This window comes from Rhinatrema bivittatum, chromosome 8, assembly GCF_901001135.1.
Source record: "Rhinatrema bivittatum chromosome 8, aRhiBiv1.1, whole genome shotgun sequence".
Lineage (NCBI taxonomy): Eukaryota > Metazoa > Chordata > Amphibia > Gymnophiona > Rhinatrematidae > Rhinatrema > Rhinatrema bivittatum.
In genome coordinates, this window is record NC_042622.1 from 200,267,939 (window position 1) to 200,285,216 (window position 17,278).

The following is a 17,278-nucleotide window of genomic DNA, read 5'->3' on the forward strand; positions in this document are numbered from 1 at the left end:
TCGCACTTATTTTTCTCATACTTATCTGTTACTCTGACCGCTGAGGTCAGGGACCTTATTGGTAACTTTTTGGTTCCAATTTCCTTTCACCCCCGCCATTGATGTAGAGAGCAGTGCCGGAGCTGCATCAATGTGGCCAGGGGTGGCAACCGCCGCAATAAGCTACTCCCACGCCTATTTGTTTACCCAGCCTGTGCAGTTTAGTCCTTGTTGGTTGTTGTCTGAATATAAATCCTCTTTTCTTCAATCCCTCCTGCCGTTGAAGCAGTGAACTGTGCTGTATATGTATTCAAAGTGAAGTATCAGGCTTGATTGGTTCAGGGTAGTAACCACCGCAACAAGCAAGCTACTCCCACCCTTATTTGTTTTTTCCCAGCCTGTGCGATTTAGTCCTTGTTGGTTGTTTGAATATAAATCCTCTTTTCTTCGTCCCCCCTGCAACTGAAGCAGAGAACTGCTTGGATATGCAATGAAAGTGAAGCATCAGGCTAATTTGGTTTGGGGTAGTAACTGCCACAACAAGCAAGCTACTCCCACGCTTATTTGTGAATGCAGATCTTTTTTCCCACATTTCCTCTTGCCGTTGAAGCATAGAGCAATGTTGGAGTTTGCATTAACCTTGTTAATGTTTATTGAATAAGGGTAGTAGCCATCATTCCTGCAAGCCACCCCCATCCTCTTTTCTTCATTTTATTTCATTCACATCCTCAAGACTTTATGGATCCACAGCGTTTATCCCATGCCGTTTTGAAATCCTTCACAGATTTGGTCCTCACCACTTCCTCCGGAAGGGCGTTCCAGGCATCCACAACCCTCTCCGTGAAGAAAGACTTCCTGACAATGGTTCTGAGTCTTCCTCCCTGGAGTTTTAAGTTATGACCCTTGGTTCTGCTGATTTTTTTCCAACGGAAAATATTTGTCGTTGACTTTGGATCATTAAAACCTTTCAAGTATCTGAAAGTCTGTATCATATCACCCCTGTTCCTCCTTTCCTCCAGGGTGTACATATTTAGATTCTTCAATCTCTCCTCATAAGTCATTCGATGAAGACCCTCCACCTTTTTGGTCGCCCTTCTCTGGACATAAACCATATTTTATATGCAGAAAACCGCTTTGAATATACTGTACAGGTCCTGGCACCGGAATTCTAGCTTCCGCCCATAGACTAACATTAGTCCTGAAAACTTTACACTGCCTGAATTAGGAGTTATGTTTCCAGCATACTTCTCTGCATTAGAGGCTAACAGCTAATATCATTATTAGCGTGAGATTTGCATAGAAGGCTCTAACTATAGCACATTGTTGTGAACACATTTTTGTGTGCAAAACTCCCTATTGCATGGCCAGTAAATTTTGTGCACATAAAAGTGAGCACTCAGTTGCATGTGCAGGTTAAACATTACACTCTAGGCAGCCCAACTTATTACATCAGCCCTTCTATTATCTACAGATTCTTGTTGCTATGGTAAGCAACCCATGCTTAGATGTGTGACACGGGGGTAGGAACAGCAGCAAGCTCTCTGCATACAAGCCGTCCAGCGATAAGCTTGCAGCCGGCTGCAGCATTGCCCTCTGCATTTCTGCATTATTTTTCTTTGACACAACTGGCATAAAATATATAAAGACCGCTCCTGTGTAATAGCTTGGAACAACTGGCATGTACATTATTAGATCAGCGTATTAGATCTGTACAAATTATAGCGCTGTATAGACGTGGTTATTTTACGCTAACTACAGCATTTAGGTTGTAGCAGTACCAAAAAAAAATTATTAGCGGTAAAAGCAGAATCATTAAAATTCAAAAGCTTCCATTCGGATTTGTATTTAATTACTGATCGGAAATGATTTTTGAACGCTCCGTGATCATTTCTGGCTCTACTCCCTTATTATTCTGAATCTCAAGAAACTGCACTGACGTAAGACAAAGTGTTGGGGGATGTGCGCAGCCTCAGATTGAGGGGGAGGGAGTTATGGGGGGCGTTCCCCTGCCCCCCCCCCCCGGCCAGAGCTCTACACGTGTCTGCCGACGAGCGCTGCCGCTTTAAGGAGCCCCGCGTGCCTGCACAAGTCGCGACTAGACCGAGCAAGCCCAGTTCCTAAGGTGACCGTGGATGGCTCCGCCCCTTTCCTCTGCATCAGGCGCTTGTGTAACCCCGCCCCTTTCCGGGCCCCACCCCTCCTCCACGTTGTTTTTTTCCCCCCCCTACCCCGTCTATTGTGAAAGATTAAACTCTGCAGGGCGATTCGCCCACGTCCTTTTCTGCTGCGCGAGTAAATGCGGAAAAGAAGACTCCAGGGCCGATCCCCGACCTCCCCTCAAATCTCAATGGCATTTCTCCTCCCCCCCCCAAAAAAAAAATCCCGCCCCTACCCCACACAAAGACCCTGCATCAGACTATCGGCTGACAGCCCAATCAAGTTTAATGCACATTTTTTTGGCACAAAGTTGCGTAGAGAGGACCCTGCTTCCGATCCGCCTCCCCGGCTTGCAACTTCTCATTTTTAGTGCCTGAGGTCCATTCTTGTTTTGCTTATTAATTATATTATTTTAATGAGGGCACTGTAAACCCTCCCGGGTTCGTAGGCGGGAAGCGGCCGGGAGGGCGCAACGTGTCCTAGCAGGGAGAAGCATGGGGGGGGGGGGGGGGAATGAGGGAATTCCCGAGTCGTTGGCCCTTTAAATGGCAGAATGTCTGAGTCAGACGGCACTGGGTGTCCATGTGGAGCTGCTCCATGCCTTGTTGTTCTGGAAACTGATTGGTTGGGGAGCGCATGACATATTTTAATAAGATGCAAAGGCACTGTGGGGGGGAGGGACGCCCAAAAAACATGGCGCAGAGCATAGTCCCCCTGCCCAGATGGATCGTACTTGTCCTAGTAAAGCTCGATCATACAAGAAAACTACAACCGCGTACAAACCTCACTAATGCAGTATAATAGCACAGAACTATACACCCACCATGGCTTACACTAGACAATTTCTTACGGAACAGCAGTGCTCACGGGGATCAAGCAGATATTTTAATCTCATTAGGCTGCGTAACGTTAATTAGCCGAGCAGTTCTTTCTCTATATGCAATTTGACTGTCTTTTCTTAACAGGCAAGTGGACCAACACGGTCGCCACGCGTGTTTTATTTAACGTATATGAGGCAACTGTATGTAGGTATACACTTCCTCTTCTGCACAACCCTGTATGCTGCTTGGTTCACGCAATGCGTGATGGAAATGTTCTCTTTTGCAACCTGTAAAAAAAGAAAAAAAACACGGTTACATGCGATTATAAAAATCAAAGTAAGGAAAGGTGCAGACATAGCCCTCTTTCCGCTTCAATGACTTGATCAACATCTGAGAGCATAAAGAATTGCCCCAGCCTATAAAATTACATAAGGATTAATTCTTCCCCCTATAGGCTGTCACTGGAACATTATAACTTAAATATTTTGTTCTTATTTTTACCCAATTTCAGTATCGTTCTTTTTGCATGTGTAGACTCAATGAATCCACAGCAATCATTGCATTCTACCTCTCTGAAACATGTAAGAGTCCCATGCGGCCATTTCGAAACTTCCAGGCCGGGTTTTGTTTGCAGCACTGTAGTAGCTGAGGGCAGTGCTGGTCCCTTTTTTCTTGTTGTGTTTCTGTTACTCATCGCCATCTTGTTGCAACCTTTTTCTTGTCTGGACGATACGGCGGGGGACCGGGGGGGAATTGCTTTTTTTTTTCTTCCCTCCCCCGCCTCCACTTAAGGCAGAAGGCACGAAAGACTCCCCTTTTTATATTTCCAGGATTTGGGATCGGAAGAACAAGTGAAGGAGATGAGCCTGGAGACGCTTTTAGAAGCAGCTATGTTCTTGGAATGGCAAGCCCAGCAACAACAGAAAGCACGTGGTAAGGGGCAGCATGTAAAATCGAAATTATGCCGTTTAAAGATACAGGGCACCATTTTCGAAGAACGGGAATTTGCAGGATATCTATCTATTTTTTTTATTGTTGCAAGAATGGGTGCAGGTTTGTTTAGTGTCTGTGTGCTGCCTTTGCTACTCTTGTGTCTCTGGGTTTATGATCTTATGGCAAGGTTTTGCCAACTGCATGATTTTCAAAGTGAAATGTGATCGAGCACTGCGGATATAGACCGGTGTTAAAACAGAATAGCCCCCTCCCCCCCATAGTTCTTCTAGTCACGTTTCCGTATGAGTAGGTTGATGTGATTTCTTGCCAGCGGTGTTTTCTCTTTTGCAGATCTTTGGTTTCACAGCATAATCTGGGAAACACCAGTATTCCTTCTTTCACTATATTGTTGGTTGCCCTACTGTGTTGATCTGCAGAACACTTTTTCCCCTTGTTTGGTTTTCTGTGGCTTGCTGTCTTTAAATCGGAAAAAAAAAATTTGTATTGAATGGAGCATGAAAATCCAAAGCCAGTTTTTTTATGTCTTAAAACTGTCATGTGAGATCTGAAAGCTGCACATACCGATGAAACTCCTCTATTAAGTATAGCAGAAACAGCGCCTATATTCACGTTTCCAGACTGCCTCTATTTTATTTAGCAATTTCCGTATAAAAAAAAAATTCCTCCTGGATGTCAAGTCTAGGGCGGTGGCGGCACTCCAGCTGCCGCAGGAACGCCGAGGATTGCTTTTACATATAATGACGTGCTATCCAGGGTGTCATATGACACGTTCCCCATGTTCTCCTTTTTCTTTCAGCTCCCTCCCTGAAAATTACCGGGGGAAAATATAAAAAAACGTTTTTATTTTTGGGTCGACTTTTTTTTTTTTTTTTTTTTCAAAGGAGAAACGGGGATGTAAAAAGGCGCGGGCGTGGGACGTGCCTGTGCAACTCTCGTGATCCGGGGCGGGGCAGAACGCCAGGACGGGTTGTACGTGCGTTCCTTTTTTGGAGGGGTGGGCGGTGTTTTCTTGCAGAGGGGTGGGTGACGTGTAGGAGCCCGCCCCCGTCTCCCACGTGCGTCAGGGAGCCTCCCGGGCAGCGCCGGGCCTGGCTGGCTGATGCTTAACTCCTCCCTCGCTGCTGCATGTTAGTCCGGGCTGGGTGGCGCGGGCGCTTTTCTTGCACGCGGCAGAAGTCAGTCGCCGGGGATGTCTGCAGCGGGGATTGCCTGTCTGGATCAGAATTTGTCCTCCTTTACTATTATCCTTCGGAAGTTCTGATGATGTTGTTAATGAATCCCAGGCTGTTTCTTTAAATAATTATTTTCTCTATTCATTGGAGAAAATCATATCCAGTGGATACTGGGAGGCTTTGTAATATAGGGCGGCTATACTGTACAGTCTTTATTGGTACCGTATAGTCTGCTATTGATTTTAGGAGTCGTTTTGAGCCGTAGTTTTGGCGAGCCAGCTTGGCAAATTAGGAACTTGGAAGAACATTTTTGGCAGCAGATGGGGTAGAATCTATGAAGGGAGGGTCTTCTGCCAGTAGTTAAGAATACTAGAGAAAATAAATGCAAGGATTACATATTCCAAGATTGTATCGGAGGATCATAGGACAATCACAGACCTTCACATTAGCTGAACAGTATTACGTGGGGTGATGGAGCATTATAGTTCACAGTTGCTACTCCAAAATAGACCAGTAAAAAAATTGTTACTCCCCCCACCCGTCAAAAAATGTAAAGCGACTGTCTAGATCTGGCCTACTGTCTGAGGCAATGGCTAGTCACATCATTATAAAGTGAAACCAAAAGCTGAAGTAATGGCTTTTCCTTCACTTTGTCTCACTGTGTTTCTGTATATCAAACTAACGTCGAATATAGTTGCAGGAATTGGAGATATTTAGCCCCCCTCACCGCCCCTTGGGCTATGCACCACCCTAGGTACAATTTTACCTGAGGGCATACATGTGGCCCAGTATGCACAATTCTAGCACGTGTGACAGAGAGCTGTCATCTAAGGGGATGCCCTGGTGCACTTATGTAGTGGTTCTAGTCTGTGGGTAAATGGCTGGCATTGGTGGATTGTGAGCTCTCTTTCTTTTTGGAGATACTATATAGCCCTTGCAGTTTAAAAGGCCATAGAAATATCCCTCCCCCAGCTGTAGCTATGGTCACATGAATACAATAAAATAATCACTTGCAATCTTGATGTGTGCAGCAGTTCGTCTGGCAGTGTTTCCTTCTAGGGCTCTTCTTTGTACAAAATTGAAACGTGTGTGGGGTGGGGGAGGGGGGTGCCTTTGTGTCTCGTTTTGATCTGTGTGAGTAACAGTAGCATTGTTCAATAAATAGCTCACCAGCAAGCTGATTACAGTGAGTTGTAGAAGTGCAATAATTATACAGCGCTATGGACTATCGTCTGTTGTCTTACACTACACTATTTCATTTACCAGTAATTTCCATCCGAGATGTTGCAAATGTGTTGTCTGAAAAAAAAAACCCAACTTGTCAGCTGCTTTCCTGCCTCCCTGTAATTCAGGAACCAGGAAACTACTGACTTGATTCCTTGGGTAGCCTGATTATATGTCTCTGTATCGTGAGGGAGGAAATCCACTTCAAGCCAGGGATGCTTTTGGAGCCCCTTTTAAAATTATTTTCTGAACTCGCTGAGTGAAGCAGAGCTGGCGAGGGCCCTCTGAGGAGGACATGGTAGCACATCTCTGGTTCCAGCTAGCTAATGTATATTCCAAGTTGGTTTCTCCAGACCCAGTTTGTGTTCAGGTAGTAAATGAATCCTGGTCTAAAAGAACTGTATCCTCAGATACCCTATGCAGAAAGAGAGAACTCAAGACTGTCCGCAAAAATACAATTTATCAAAATAATTCTGACTTTGGTTCCTGGGTGGGGTGGGAAGAGCACAGACTTCAGTCACAGATGCTGTAAAGTTCATTTTTCAAGGACTTTTGCCCTATGGATGAGAGCAAACCTTTAGACAATTAGGGCTGAGATGAAACCCATAATGGGAACTTGTTTGTGTCTTTGCATTGAGGCAGCAGATGTATTCCATAGTGGCATCTGTCAGGTATAGGAAGACTTGATGACATCAAGACTTGTTTAAAGTAGACATTAAGGATGGTTGAAGACCTGGAGGAAAGCAGGGAATATATCGACAAGGGCATTCAGAAAATTGCTGCCTCACACATGTCTAGCCCACCCTGCTGGATCTTATTCTGTGAGAATTTGCTCCTGCTCTATGCCAGTCTTGCATTTGCCTTGTGATGTATAGGAATCCATAGTGGGCTCAGAGCTATGAAATGGGAACCTGCCTGGCAGCTGTTATAGTGGGAACCAATATGTCTGATGCCAGCAGAACCTGGCAAGGAACTTCCTTCCTAATTAATTTTGGCAGGGCCTTATTCTGCCCAGCACAGATTGTTAGCCCAGAGAATCTTGATACTTATTGCAAGAAAATCAGGAAGAGAAAGTGAAACTTGGTGTTTAGACAGTATCGAATATCCCATGTATTTGATTTTTGGGGGGGGGACTATTTTTGGTATGCTACAAAATCTCTAGAACAGTTAAATTATCTTAATGTTTTGCAAGTGAGATTTAGAACTCATGCTCATTTAAAGGTAGTGCACCTTGAGTTTGAATGCCATGCGACATAACATAATGGCAAGCAATTAAAAAGTGCTAATTATGGTCTGCATAAAAATGTATACGGGTAATGCTTTCTGCTATCTTGTGGGTGCCGCCTTCCCAACAGTCGAGGGAGCTCCAAAGAGAGAAAATCGCCCTTGCCGGTGCGCTCTGATTGCAACTCCTGTGCGATTAACTTTGTGCTGGTACAGCTTACCTGCCATTCTTAATCTTTGAAAACTGGAGCAGCTTCTGTTGCTGTGAAGGCCAAGGAGAGGCTGCTTGTAGAGTTTCGGGAGCAGAAGGTTTGGGTTCTGGACTTCTTGGAGGGCTTCACAAAACTCACGGGAGGATTACACAGTGAGGAAAACCAGTAGGAAGACAAAAAGGCAGTCCAGGGTGCAGTCTGCTGGGATTTTTTTGCCATTGAGCCCGTGACTATCTAGCACTAAAGACTGGTTGTAGGATTTAAGGGGCAGCATTCAAAGTAGGCCTTGTGGTGGTGAAAAACCTGGGTTGGATTCACTTTGAATATTTAGGGGTAGATTTTATAACATTCCGGTGCGTGCATATTATAAGATCGGGTGGCCGCGTGTACAGGTGGTGCACGCAAGGGGGGGGGGGGTGAATTTATGTAAAGTCAGCGCGGCGACGCAATTGCGCCTTCCCCAGTTCCCTCCCGGTGCGCTCCAATTAATTGCTGCTTCTCGGATGCAGAAGTAATTTACGCGCCCCTGCTGGTGCGCGCTTCCCCGGGACAATGGCTAATGGCTGCTGTCCCGGCCGGCCTCCGCCCCTTTGAAGAGGCCCAGCACGTGTGCACACACTGGGGTTTACGCGCACAGGCCTCTTAAAATCCAGCCTTTAGTGTTTGCTGCATGCTCTAAAAGTGTGACAGCGACATTTAAATAGCCGCGTTGGCATACTTGCATGTATGTGCGTATGGCAACTCGCGCCAGTGGACACAGCCATTTCATTACATACATGTGTATATGCGCGTATGATATAAAATCGGATGTGCGCACAAATGCCGGCTCTACCACATAAGTGGGGGGATTTTTATTAGATACGCAGGCCAACGCAATTAGCAGTTTCCTTCGTTTGTTCCCAGATTGCCCAGGTAAAGGCTAGGACTTCCTAACCCCCCCTAATTAACCTTCCTTCCTTTTATCCTATTAGCCCTAATTCTGCCCAAAACCCGTCCCTTTTTTTGGCTTCCCGGTTTGTGAGCGTACTGGGAGATACGTGCGCACTCTGGCGCCTCTCAAAATCTGCATGCACAGGGCTTTTAAAATTCACCTGCTTGTTTTCTGCAGGTGGCCAAGATGGGTGAAATAGCATATGCGTGTGTTATTTTGGAAATGTCGTGTACATGCACTGTTTCATTTCTCCATAAGAACATAAGAACATGCCATGCTGGGTCAGACCAAGGGTCCATCAAGCCCAGCATCCTGTTTCCAACAGTGGCCAATCCAGGCCACAAGAAGCTGGCAAGTACCCAAACACTAAGAACAACCCATGACCTTCCCCTAACCCTCCCGCCCCCTATCCTAACCCCCCCACGACCTTTATTTTACCTGTTGTGCCTGCCTCTCTCCAACACAGCCTCTGGCCCCGCCCCTTTTTCGAAGCCCCGGGACATATGCGCATCCCGGGGCTTTACGCATGTTGCCAGGCCTTTCTAAAATAGGCCCGGCGCATGTAACCCGATTTACGCGCGTAGGCTTTTAAAAATCTACCCCTCAGTCTATCCCATGCTACTGTTGCTAGTAATAGCAGTGGCTATTTTCTAAGTCAACTTTAGTTAATAGCGGGTAATGGACTTCTCCTCCAAGAACTTATCCAATCCTTTTTTAAACCCAGCTGCACTAACTGCACTAACCACATCCTCTGGCAACAAATTCCAGAGTTTAATTGTGCGTTGAGTGAAAAAGAACTTTTTCCGATTAGTTTTAAATGTGCCCCATGCTAACTTCATGGAGTACCCCCTAGTCTTTCTGTTATCCGAAAGAGTAAATAACTGATTCACATCTACCCGTTCTAGACCTCTCATGATTTTAAACACCTCTATCATATCCCCCCTCAGCCGTCACTTCTCCAAGCTGAAAAGTCCTAACCTCTTTAGTCTTTCCTCATAGGGGAGCTGTTCCATTCCCCTTATCATTTTGGTTGCCCTTCTCTGTACCTTCTCCATTGCAATTATATCTTTTTAGAGATGCGGCGACCAGAATTGTCATAGTATTCAAGGTGCGGTCTCACCATGGAGCGATACAGAGTCTAAACCCACCTCCTCGCAATCCTGCTAAAAGTCCTCCTGCTGGGGAAGCCTGCCTGTGCTTTTAGCGGGGCTGGTTGATCTAGGCGTGTCAATCTGTTTTAATGCAGTGAGGATTGCTTTGAAGATTACCTCAGGGAGGGGGGCATGCTGAAAAGTCTACAAGTGCTTTGCTTGAGTTTTGAAAGCGAAAAGTAGGCCCGCGTGGGGTCAACAGTCGCACGCTTGTGCCAGCTTTGTCTGCGGATGCTTTTTGCAGTGGAAAATAACATGTGAATTTGAAAATACAATCTGACAGGCCGATACAGTAAGGAGCGGTAGGAAGAGCTGCGTTAGTGCCGGGTGCACCCGCGGTTGCCGCACGCACAGTCCGGCTCACCTACCGCTCGATACTGTATTGAAATGTCATGCAAATGCAAGCCGCATCCAAGAAACGTCCGTGAAGCGTTAGGCCCGCGCAACCCATTTTACTGTATAGAGTGCTACACAGTATCCTGGGTGCATGGGCCTAACGCTTCATGGACACGCTGGTATCTGTCATTTCAAATGACAGGTACCAGGAAGTGGACGGTTCTCCTACGCTCGGGATTGCCAGTTCTCTCTCCCCTCCTCCCGAAGCAAGGCGCAGGGAGGGGGGGGGGGGGAGAGGACTGGTGAAACGACATGTAAAGCAATGAAGCGACTTACTTTTCTTGCAGCCCTCCTCCAGAGACGGACCGTGGCTCCCCTGCCTCCCGGGAGGGCAGCCGGCGGCGAAAGCGGCCCCTGTGCGTGCAATTTGGCCGCTCAAGACGTGACGTCACATGCCGTGACGCCAAACGTCGTGACGTCACGCCTTGAGCGGCCAAATTGCACGCACTGGGGCCGCTTTCACCCGTGCAGGCATCCATCTTCGCCAGCAGCTGCCTCCAGGAGGCAGGGGAGCCGCGGTCCGTCTCTGGAGGAGGGCTGCAAGAAAAGTAAGTCGTTTCGTTGCTACTTTTTTTTTTTTTTTTTTTGCTTTTTCGCTTTTTCCGCTTTTGTTGCTTCGGGAGGAGGGGAGAGAGGACTGGGGCTGCCCCGGAGACCAGCACCCATGGACACGGCCAGGGCAGGTGAGCGGGGGCTGGGGGAAAGTTTGCCACCTACCCTTACCCCTGCCTCTAATGCAGGGGTAAGGGTAGGCGGTAAGTTAGCAGGTTAAACGCGCAGCAAAACTGCAGGTTAAAATAGCGATAGTCGGGGCGCGCGTTACTGTATGGGAGGGAATAGCTAATCCGATCGTTTACATCTCATATACATGCCGCGGGCGGAAGGGGTTACCCGGTGGTTTAAAGAGGTGGTAAGAATGGGTTAAAGGGGATAGTGTATCGCGGGTTGGACTAACGTGGCCGAAAAGTGAGTATAAAGTGGGTTAGAAGCAGGGTAACCGCAGCCGCACTTTACTGTATTGACCTGTAGGTATGTTAATTTCTTCCCCTGCCCCCCCCCCACCCCTCCTCCCAGGGAACAGCATCTTCTAATGCGGTTAAAAGCAAACACACTGTGGGCCAACGCAACTACTTTCAGCCTGGTAAATGGCTTATGAAAATTGCTCTGTTAGTGTTTTCCAGCGTAAAATCTTGACTTTTGTTTGGGGAGCTCTGCTTAGTCTGAGGTGGGGGTACTGAGTTGGTGAGGGGGAGGGCAGAGCATGAAAAATTTGCCTGGTGCTGACTGCATTGCTGCTGAAAATCCGAGCTCAAGAGTTCTGCCTCCCGCTGGAGGAATAAATGCTTACAGAGCTGGGGAAACGGATTGCCGTCGGAGGGCTACGGCGCTGGAAATGGAACCTTTAGCGATCGAAGCCTGCACGAAACGTTTGCTGGGGGCCCCGATATGCTATGTTGACCTGCACTTTGGCAGGTGAGGGGGACTGAACGTGGCGGGTCGGTGTTTGCATGTGTGTAGCAGGAAGGCTTAATCAAAAACTGGTGAAATGCCCGTTTTTTCCCGTCCCGGTGGTGCAGCTGACCTACGGCGGGTGACTCTTCAGCTACTCCTTTTCGGTTTCACTGCTGCCATAGAAGTGAGAACAGCAAGCTTTGCAAGGAATGGAGGAAGCAACCAAAGGAGTGGCCTGGTACTATGACCTCTCAAATTATAGATCTCTCTTTTTTTTTTTTTTTTTTAACCAATAAAAAATATAAAGGGAATTACAGCTGCAGCCAGTGGAAACCTCAGTCCTCGAGCACTGATGAGCACCTGACAGACTGCGTGGAAGGGGCATAGAGGGTTATGGGGCCATGATATAGCCAGTAGGCCGGAGCTGTAGTGAGCAAGCCTTTGCTCCTGTTGGGCTTCTTCTTGCTCTTGTCCTATTTGCTGGAGAGAGAAGCAGGCTGAAGGTGAGAGCCAGGCATGCCTTACCTGCAGTCGTTCACAGCCCAGAAGAGAAGGCTCAAGGGGCTGCACTCTGAGGAGGTCCTTCCACCATGAAGTCATTGTTCTAGTAGTGTCAGCACAATGCACACAAGGCTGGTTGCCAGGTGACTCCAGGCCATCAGGGACAGGTCGAGCCACCCCTGGTTTTGCTGTCTTGCACGTACGAGGTTGTGAATAAGCACAACGTATGCTTACTGCACGACAGGAAGGGCCATCAGAAAGCCAGGAGTGGCTTTGCGTCTGTCTCCAGAAACTGGGTCACTTGGCAGGATAAGGAATGCTGGTTCAGCAGCTTGACCCCCGCTGCGAGCTGCATGCAGTGGAGCCAAAGTGTTAAAAGAGGAAAATTAAAAAAATAAAAAGCGTGGGATAGCTAAACACAAAGGGATGGAAGCATCAAACTGTTATTTCAGAGTAGAACTCAGCCAGGTTTTGTCCTGCTTCAAAGGATACTATGGTACGCGTGGACGAATCTGGAACAGCTTTAACGCTACAACAAAAATGTGGAACGTGTCCCAAAACGTAGTACCTTATCTTGTCCCTGGGTGGTAGTGTGGGGAGCCCCTGTGGTAGCCCAGCGGGAACGACAGAGTACTGGTGGCACATTCGCTTTGGGGTGTGTGTGGGGGGGGGGGGGGATTTTGTGAGGCATGCCTTGCGTATGTGCACCTGCCCCAGCGCGCCTTATCAACCTGGCTACACAAAGCTACTTACCTAAAGTAAGTAAAGTACCTAAGGACAACGAGGGGGGGGAGGAGGGGTGTCAGTGAGGGAAGTGGGATTCAGGCCCTGGCTTCCCTGGTTCTCTGCCTATTGCTCTAACTGCTAGGCCGCTACTGCTTCGTGGACGCTGTTTGTTATGCGATAGGTAGGACCTTTGCTTTCAGTTTTTATTTTTCCTGAGAATGTCAAGCTTATAACAAAAATAATGTAAAAATGACTTTGTTTAGAAAAATCAGTAGAAAAGTTATTTTTTTCACTGATTTTTTGTTGTTGTTATGATATTGAAATTCTTTAGGAAAAATAAAAACGGAAAACGAAGGTCGATCCATGAGGCGGGAAGGAACATTCTGGAAGCTGCGGGGAAAACACCCTTGATCTCGGGGTGTCAGTTTCATTGGCTGCTGACTGATTGGCGAGTGAAAAGTAAAATGGTTATGTTGATCTATAAACTGTTGGGTGGTAATATGATACCATGGACCTGCAGTCTCACATGCAGTTAGAGATCATCTCAGCATTGCCTGCGTGATCTCTCGCTTCTGCATTTAGCTTGGCTTACAGAAACTAGGCAAAGAGCAGCCTCTATAGCAGCTCCTAGAATTTTGGAATTTGCTTCCTGAAAAACTTAAGGTTAGCTACTTGTACTAAGACTTTAAAATAAAAAAAAAAATTGAAATCCGTTTATGTGTACACAAGTATTTTTGGGGTTCAGTATCCGTAATGCCTAGTTGGTGAGTGGTCAGAGGTGTTGGTTGTATGAATTTTTTTTTTTAATTTTCTTTATTGAATAGAATGCTTTACATTTCCATTTGAACAACAGTAACATCTTTACAATCAAATCAAAGCTCAAAAAAATGTATCTGACCGAGAGAAACAACAAAATTAAATAAATTTCATTCCGAGCCCCAGTGTAGAGATGAGCTTCGGAATACGGAAATCACAAGGCAGATATTCCATTGCTAGCAAGAAAGATGTCATTTTGGAATGAAATTGTTCCCATTACTTGGGCACATTAGAATATAAATCCCATAACCTATAGGTAATGCACTCCATTTTATATACCTGCCAAAGCTGGTGAAAGCAACCGACTAAAAAAAAGGAGTGGCTGTTGACCTCCATTGACGGGCAACATTCTGCCTGGCTGCGACTAACTAACAAATGATAGAGGTCTACAAAATCATGAAAGGACTTCACTGGTTAAATATAAATCGGTTATTTACTTTTTCGGATAATACAAGGACTAGGGGGCACTCCGTGATGTTAGCAAATAGCTCATTTAAAACAAAACAGAGAAAATTATTTTTCACTCAATGCACAATTAAGCTCTACAATTCATGCCAGAGGATGTGGTTAAGGCAACTAGTGACACTGGGTTTAAAAAAGGTTTTGATAAGTTCCTGGAGGAGAAGTCCATAAACTTCTGTTAATCAATAGGTAATAGCCACTGCTTGCTGTCAGCATTAGTAGCATGGGATATACTTAGTTTTTGGGATCCTGCCAGGTACTTGTCACCTGGCTTGGCCACTGTTAGAAACAGGATACTGGGCTTGATGGACCCTTGGTCTGACTCAGTATAGCATATCATATATTCTTATGATTTGGTTGTATTCATTTTTTTTGCTTTACTTTTTATTTTATATATGTTAAGTTACAAGTATACACTTGCAAAGCAATGTCAAGACAAGTAATAAATAGTGAGAAAAATAGAAAAAGAAACATTACAATTTGTCCATCATCAAAAGAAATAACATTGAATTCAGGGGACCCAGCAAACAAAGGAGTTTTACAAATAAAAACATTAAAAAGAAATTTCTCCCTAAAGGGCAAAAAACCCCTCAAATATTCACCTACCAATCCCATCCAAAAATATATCGAGACAGCAACATGAGATTCTTCCATAGTGGAAACCCTGGCATCGATCTAGAAATGTAATTGCGAAGGTTAAAAAAAAAAGTCAAATTTTTCTGAAGGAAAATTAAACATTTACAAAAAAATCTTAAAAAAGACTCTCCTAAGGTACAACCTCACTATGCATAGGCAAACATTTTTATCTTCTTTCTTGGGTAACCCTGAAGAAGTCAGGAAACATCCACACTTTGAACCCCATAAATTAAATCTGAGCACCACAAAAAAACAGATGGAGAATCAAATAACGGTCCTGTAAAGAAACAAAGGTAACTAGCAATGAGCCCTATGGTCTCCGTCCGCCACAGTAGATTCCAAAATTGCAGTTAAGCCCAAGTCATGCTTCTTTGCTTTTCAGCTCCCTGACTTCAGGAAGATAATAGGCCTTAAGAATAGTAGGCAAATACAAAGTAAACCCTTCATATAAGTTTTAAACAGCTCCGCAAGGACACCATGAGACCACAGGGAAATTTAACAGTCTCACCGAATTCTCCAAATTTTCCAGTCCCCATTAACCACAGCCCTGTCTTGAACAAGACAAGCCTAGACTGAAGCCAGTCTATCAGTTGTCTGCTGCAAATTTTCAATCCGAGTAGTGTGGGCTGAGATGGAATATTCCTATGATTGGAGCTGGCCATAAATACTATTAGTAGAAGCAGTTAATTAAGTTAAGGACTTTTCCACTGAAGAGAGGACACTCCAAATACTATCCAAAGTAACTGGGCAAGGCCTGGGATATTCCAGTAGTAATACCAGACTGTTGAACATAGGTTACAGTCATATGAAGCCCGCTGGCCTCAGTAAAACGTCTAGCTCCGAGATCCACAAGGCTCTGGACACCACTTGATTTTTGGCTGCGTTTCAAGATCACTGGCTAGTATTCCCCATAAGCTGCCTCTCCTTTGGCTTTAACTGCAACAGAGGCTGTACCCGCTATTATGGAGGGAAGCTGGAAAAGGAGGAAATTTAATTGCAGGCAGTTGAGAACTCCTTCAGCTCGCCCTTCTCTCAGCATCCTCTTGGGTCCTCCTTATTACATGAATTTTAACATCAATACACTTATTATGATCTGAAAATTTTTTTTTTTTAAATTTACACTTTGAAGTTGAAAGTAGAATTATTGTACATTTTGATGTTATGTTTTTGGTTAGATATTTTTATTTTTGTTTTTATTATAAGCCGCCAAGAACATTGGAATAGTGCAGGTTATAAATGTATTTGTTTACTTTATTTAAAAACATTTATATACCACTTTATCCATGGATTGTTCAATGCAGTTTACAGATAAAACAACATACATAATTCCATAAAATAATAAAATAGACTATAAGTAAAAGAAAAATAAAATAACATGCATAATAAAAACATTGACTAAAAACAAATTAGACAAACTGCAGCTGAGAATATGCAAAGTAATTAAGAATTCATGAATAATGCAATATGCTGGGGCTCGATCAGCATATGCTTTCCGCCAGTGCACATCAGATCAGGAGGCAAAAACCTAAGGTGGCCAATAAGGAGAATTCATTCCTACTCATATGCCTGTTTTAAAAAGATAGGTCTTCAAAGTCTTCTTTTTTTTTTTTTTAAATAGTGATATCTCTTAAGGCATCTTGGATTTGTAAATAAAGAAAATAATCAGTGCTATCATGCCATTGGGTGAGAGATTTAAGAAGCTAGAGTGGGAGATGTTGGAATTCCCTACGGCTGGGGAGCAGCATCCTAGTGGTTAGTGCAATGGGCTGAGATCCAGTGGAAGTCAGAGTTTCAAATCCCACTTCCCCCACTGTGACCTGGGACACTTTATCTCATGTTCTCTCAGGTACCCACTTACCGGTAGATTGTAAGCTTTTGGGGGCAGGGAATAGTTATGTCTGAATTATTAATAAAGCTATGATCGTTCTTGAGCATGGTTTGGAAAGGCGGGCTGAAATTCAGATTCTTCTTGTGTTATGCCCTGGATTTGAGGAAACAGGTGGAGGGAGGCGAGTTAACTAGAGAGGGTTTGGTTGTCCTTGTTTATGTGGATAATCAGGTGAGCTTTCGGCTGAGGTCCGGTAGTTTGGCAGTGGAACACACAGCTGAGCCAGGGTACCATCTCTTAGCTTAGACTTAGCAAATGAAGATTTTCCATATCAGTTTTGTTTTATTTTTGCTTGTGAACATCTTGACTTTGCTTTTGTTTTTTTTATGTGGTTTTTTTTTTTTGGTGCGTGTCTGGACCCATGCTCTGCACTGAATGTAAATCCGTATTCTTGCTGTGTGGACTTTGGCTTCTAAGAGGTTTATTCCTTAATTGGTTACTTATTGGGCTTGGCTGCAGTCTGCCTCTCTATTCTGGGATTCCTCTTAGATGGGGCTGTTTCTGTGTGCCTTTAGGAAGATTTCCTGAGACTATGATCGGGGATATTTTCAATGTAAAAGTGGGAAAATTCAAAAG

At 45.0% G+C, this 17,278-nt stretch overlaps 1 protein-coding gene across 2 annotated transcripts in view; it reads left to right on the plus strand.

The window, feature by feature from the left end:
* Positions 1 to 3,680: 3,680 nt before the first annotated feature.
* The window catches only part of MNT (MAX network transcriptional repressor), an 85,914-nt gene continuing 72,316 nt past the window's right edge, over positions 3,681 to 17,278 (plus strand). For both annotated transcript variants that reach the window (XM_029613624.1, XM_029613625.1), the window contains exon 1: positions 3,681 to 3,890. In XM_029613624.1, coding sequence (XP_029469484.1) covers positions 3,818 to 3,890 — 73 coding nt within the window. In that variant the 5' untranslated portion in view covers positions 3,681 to 3,817. The remainder of the gene's footprint in view (positions 3,891 to 17,278) is intronic.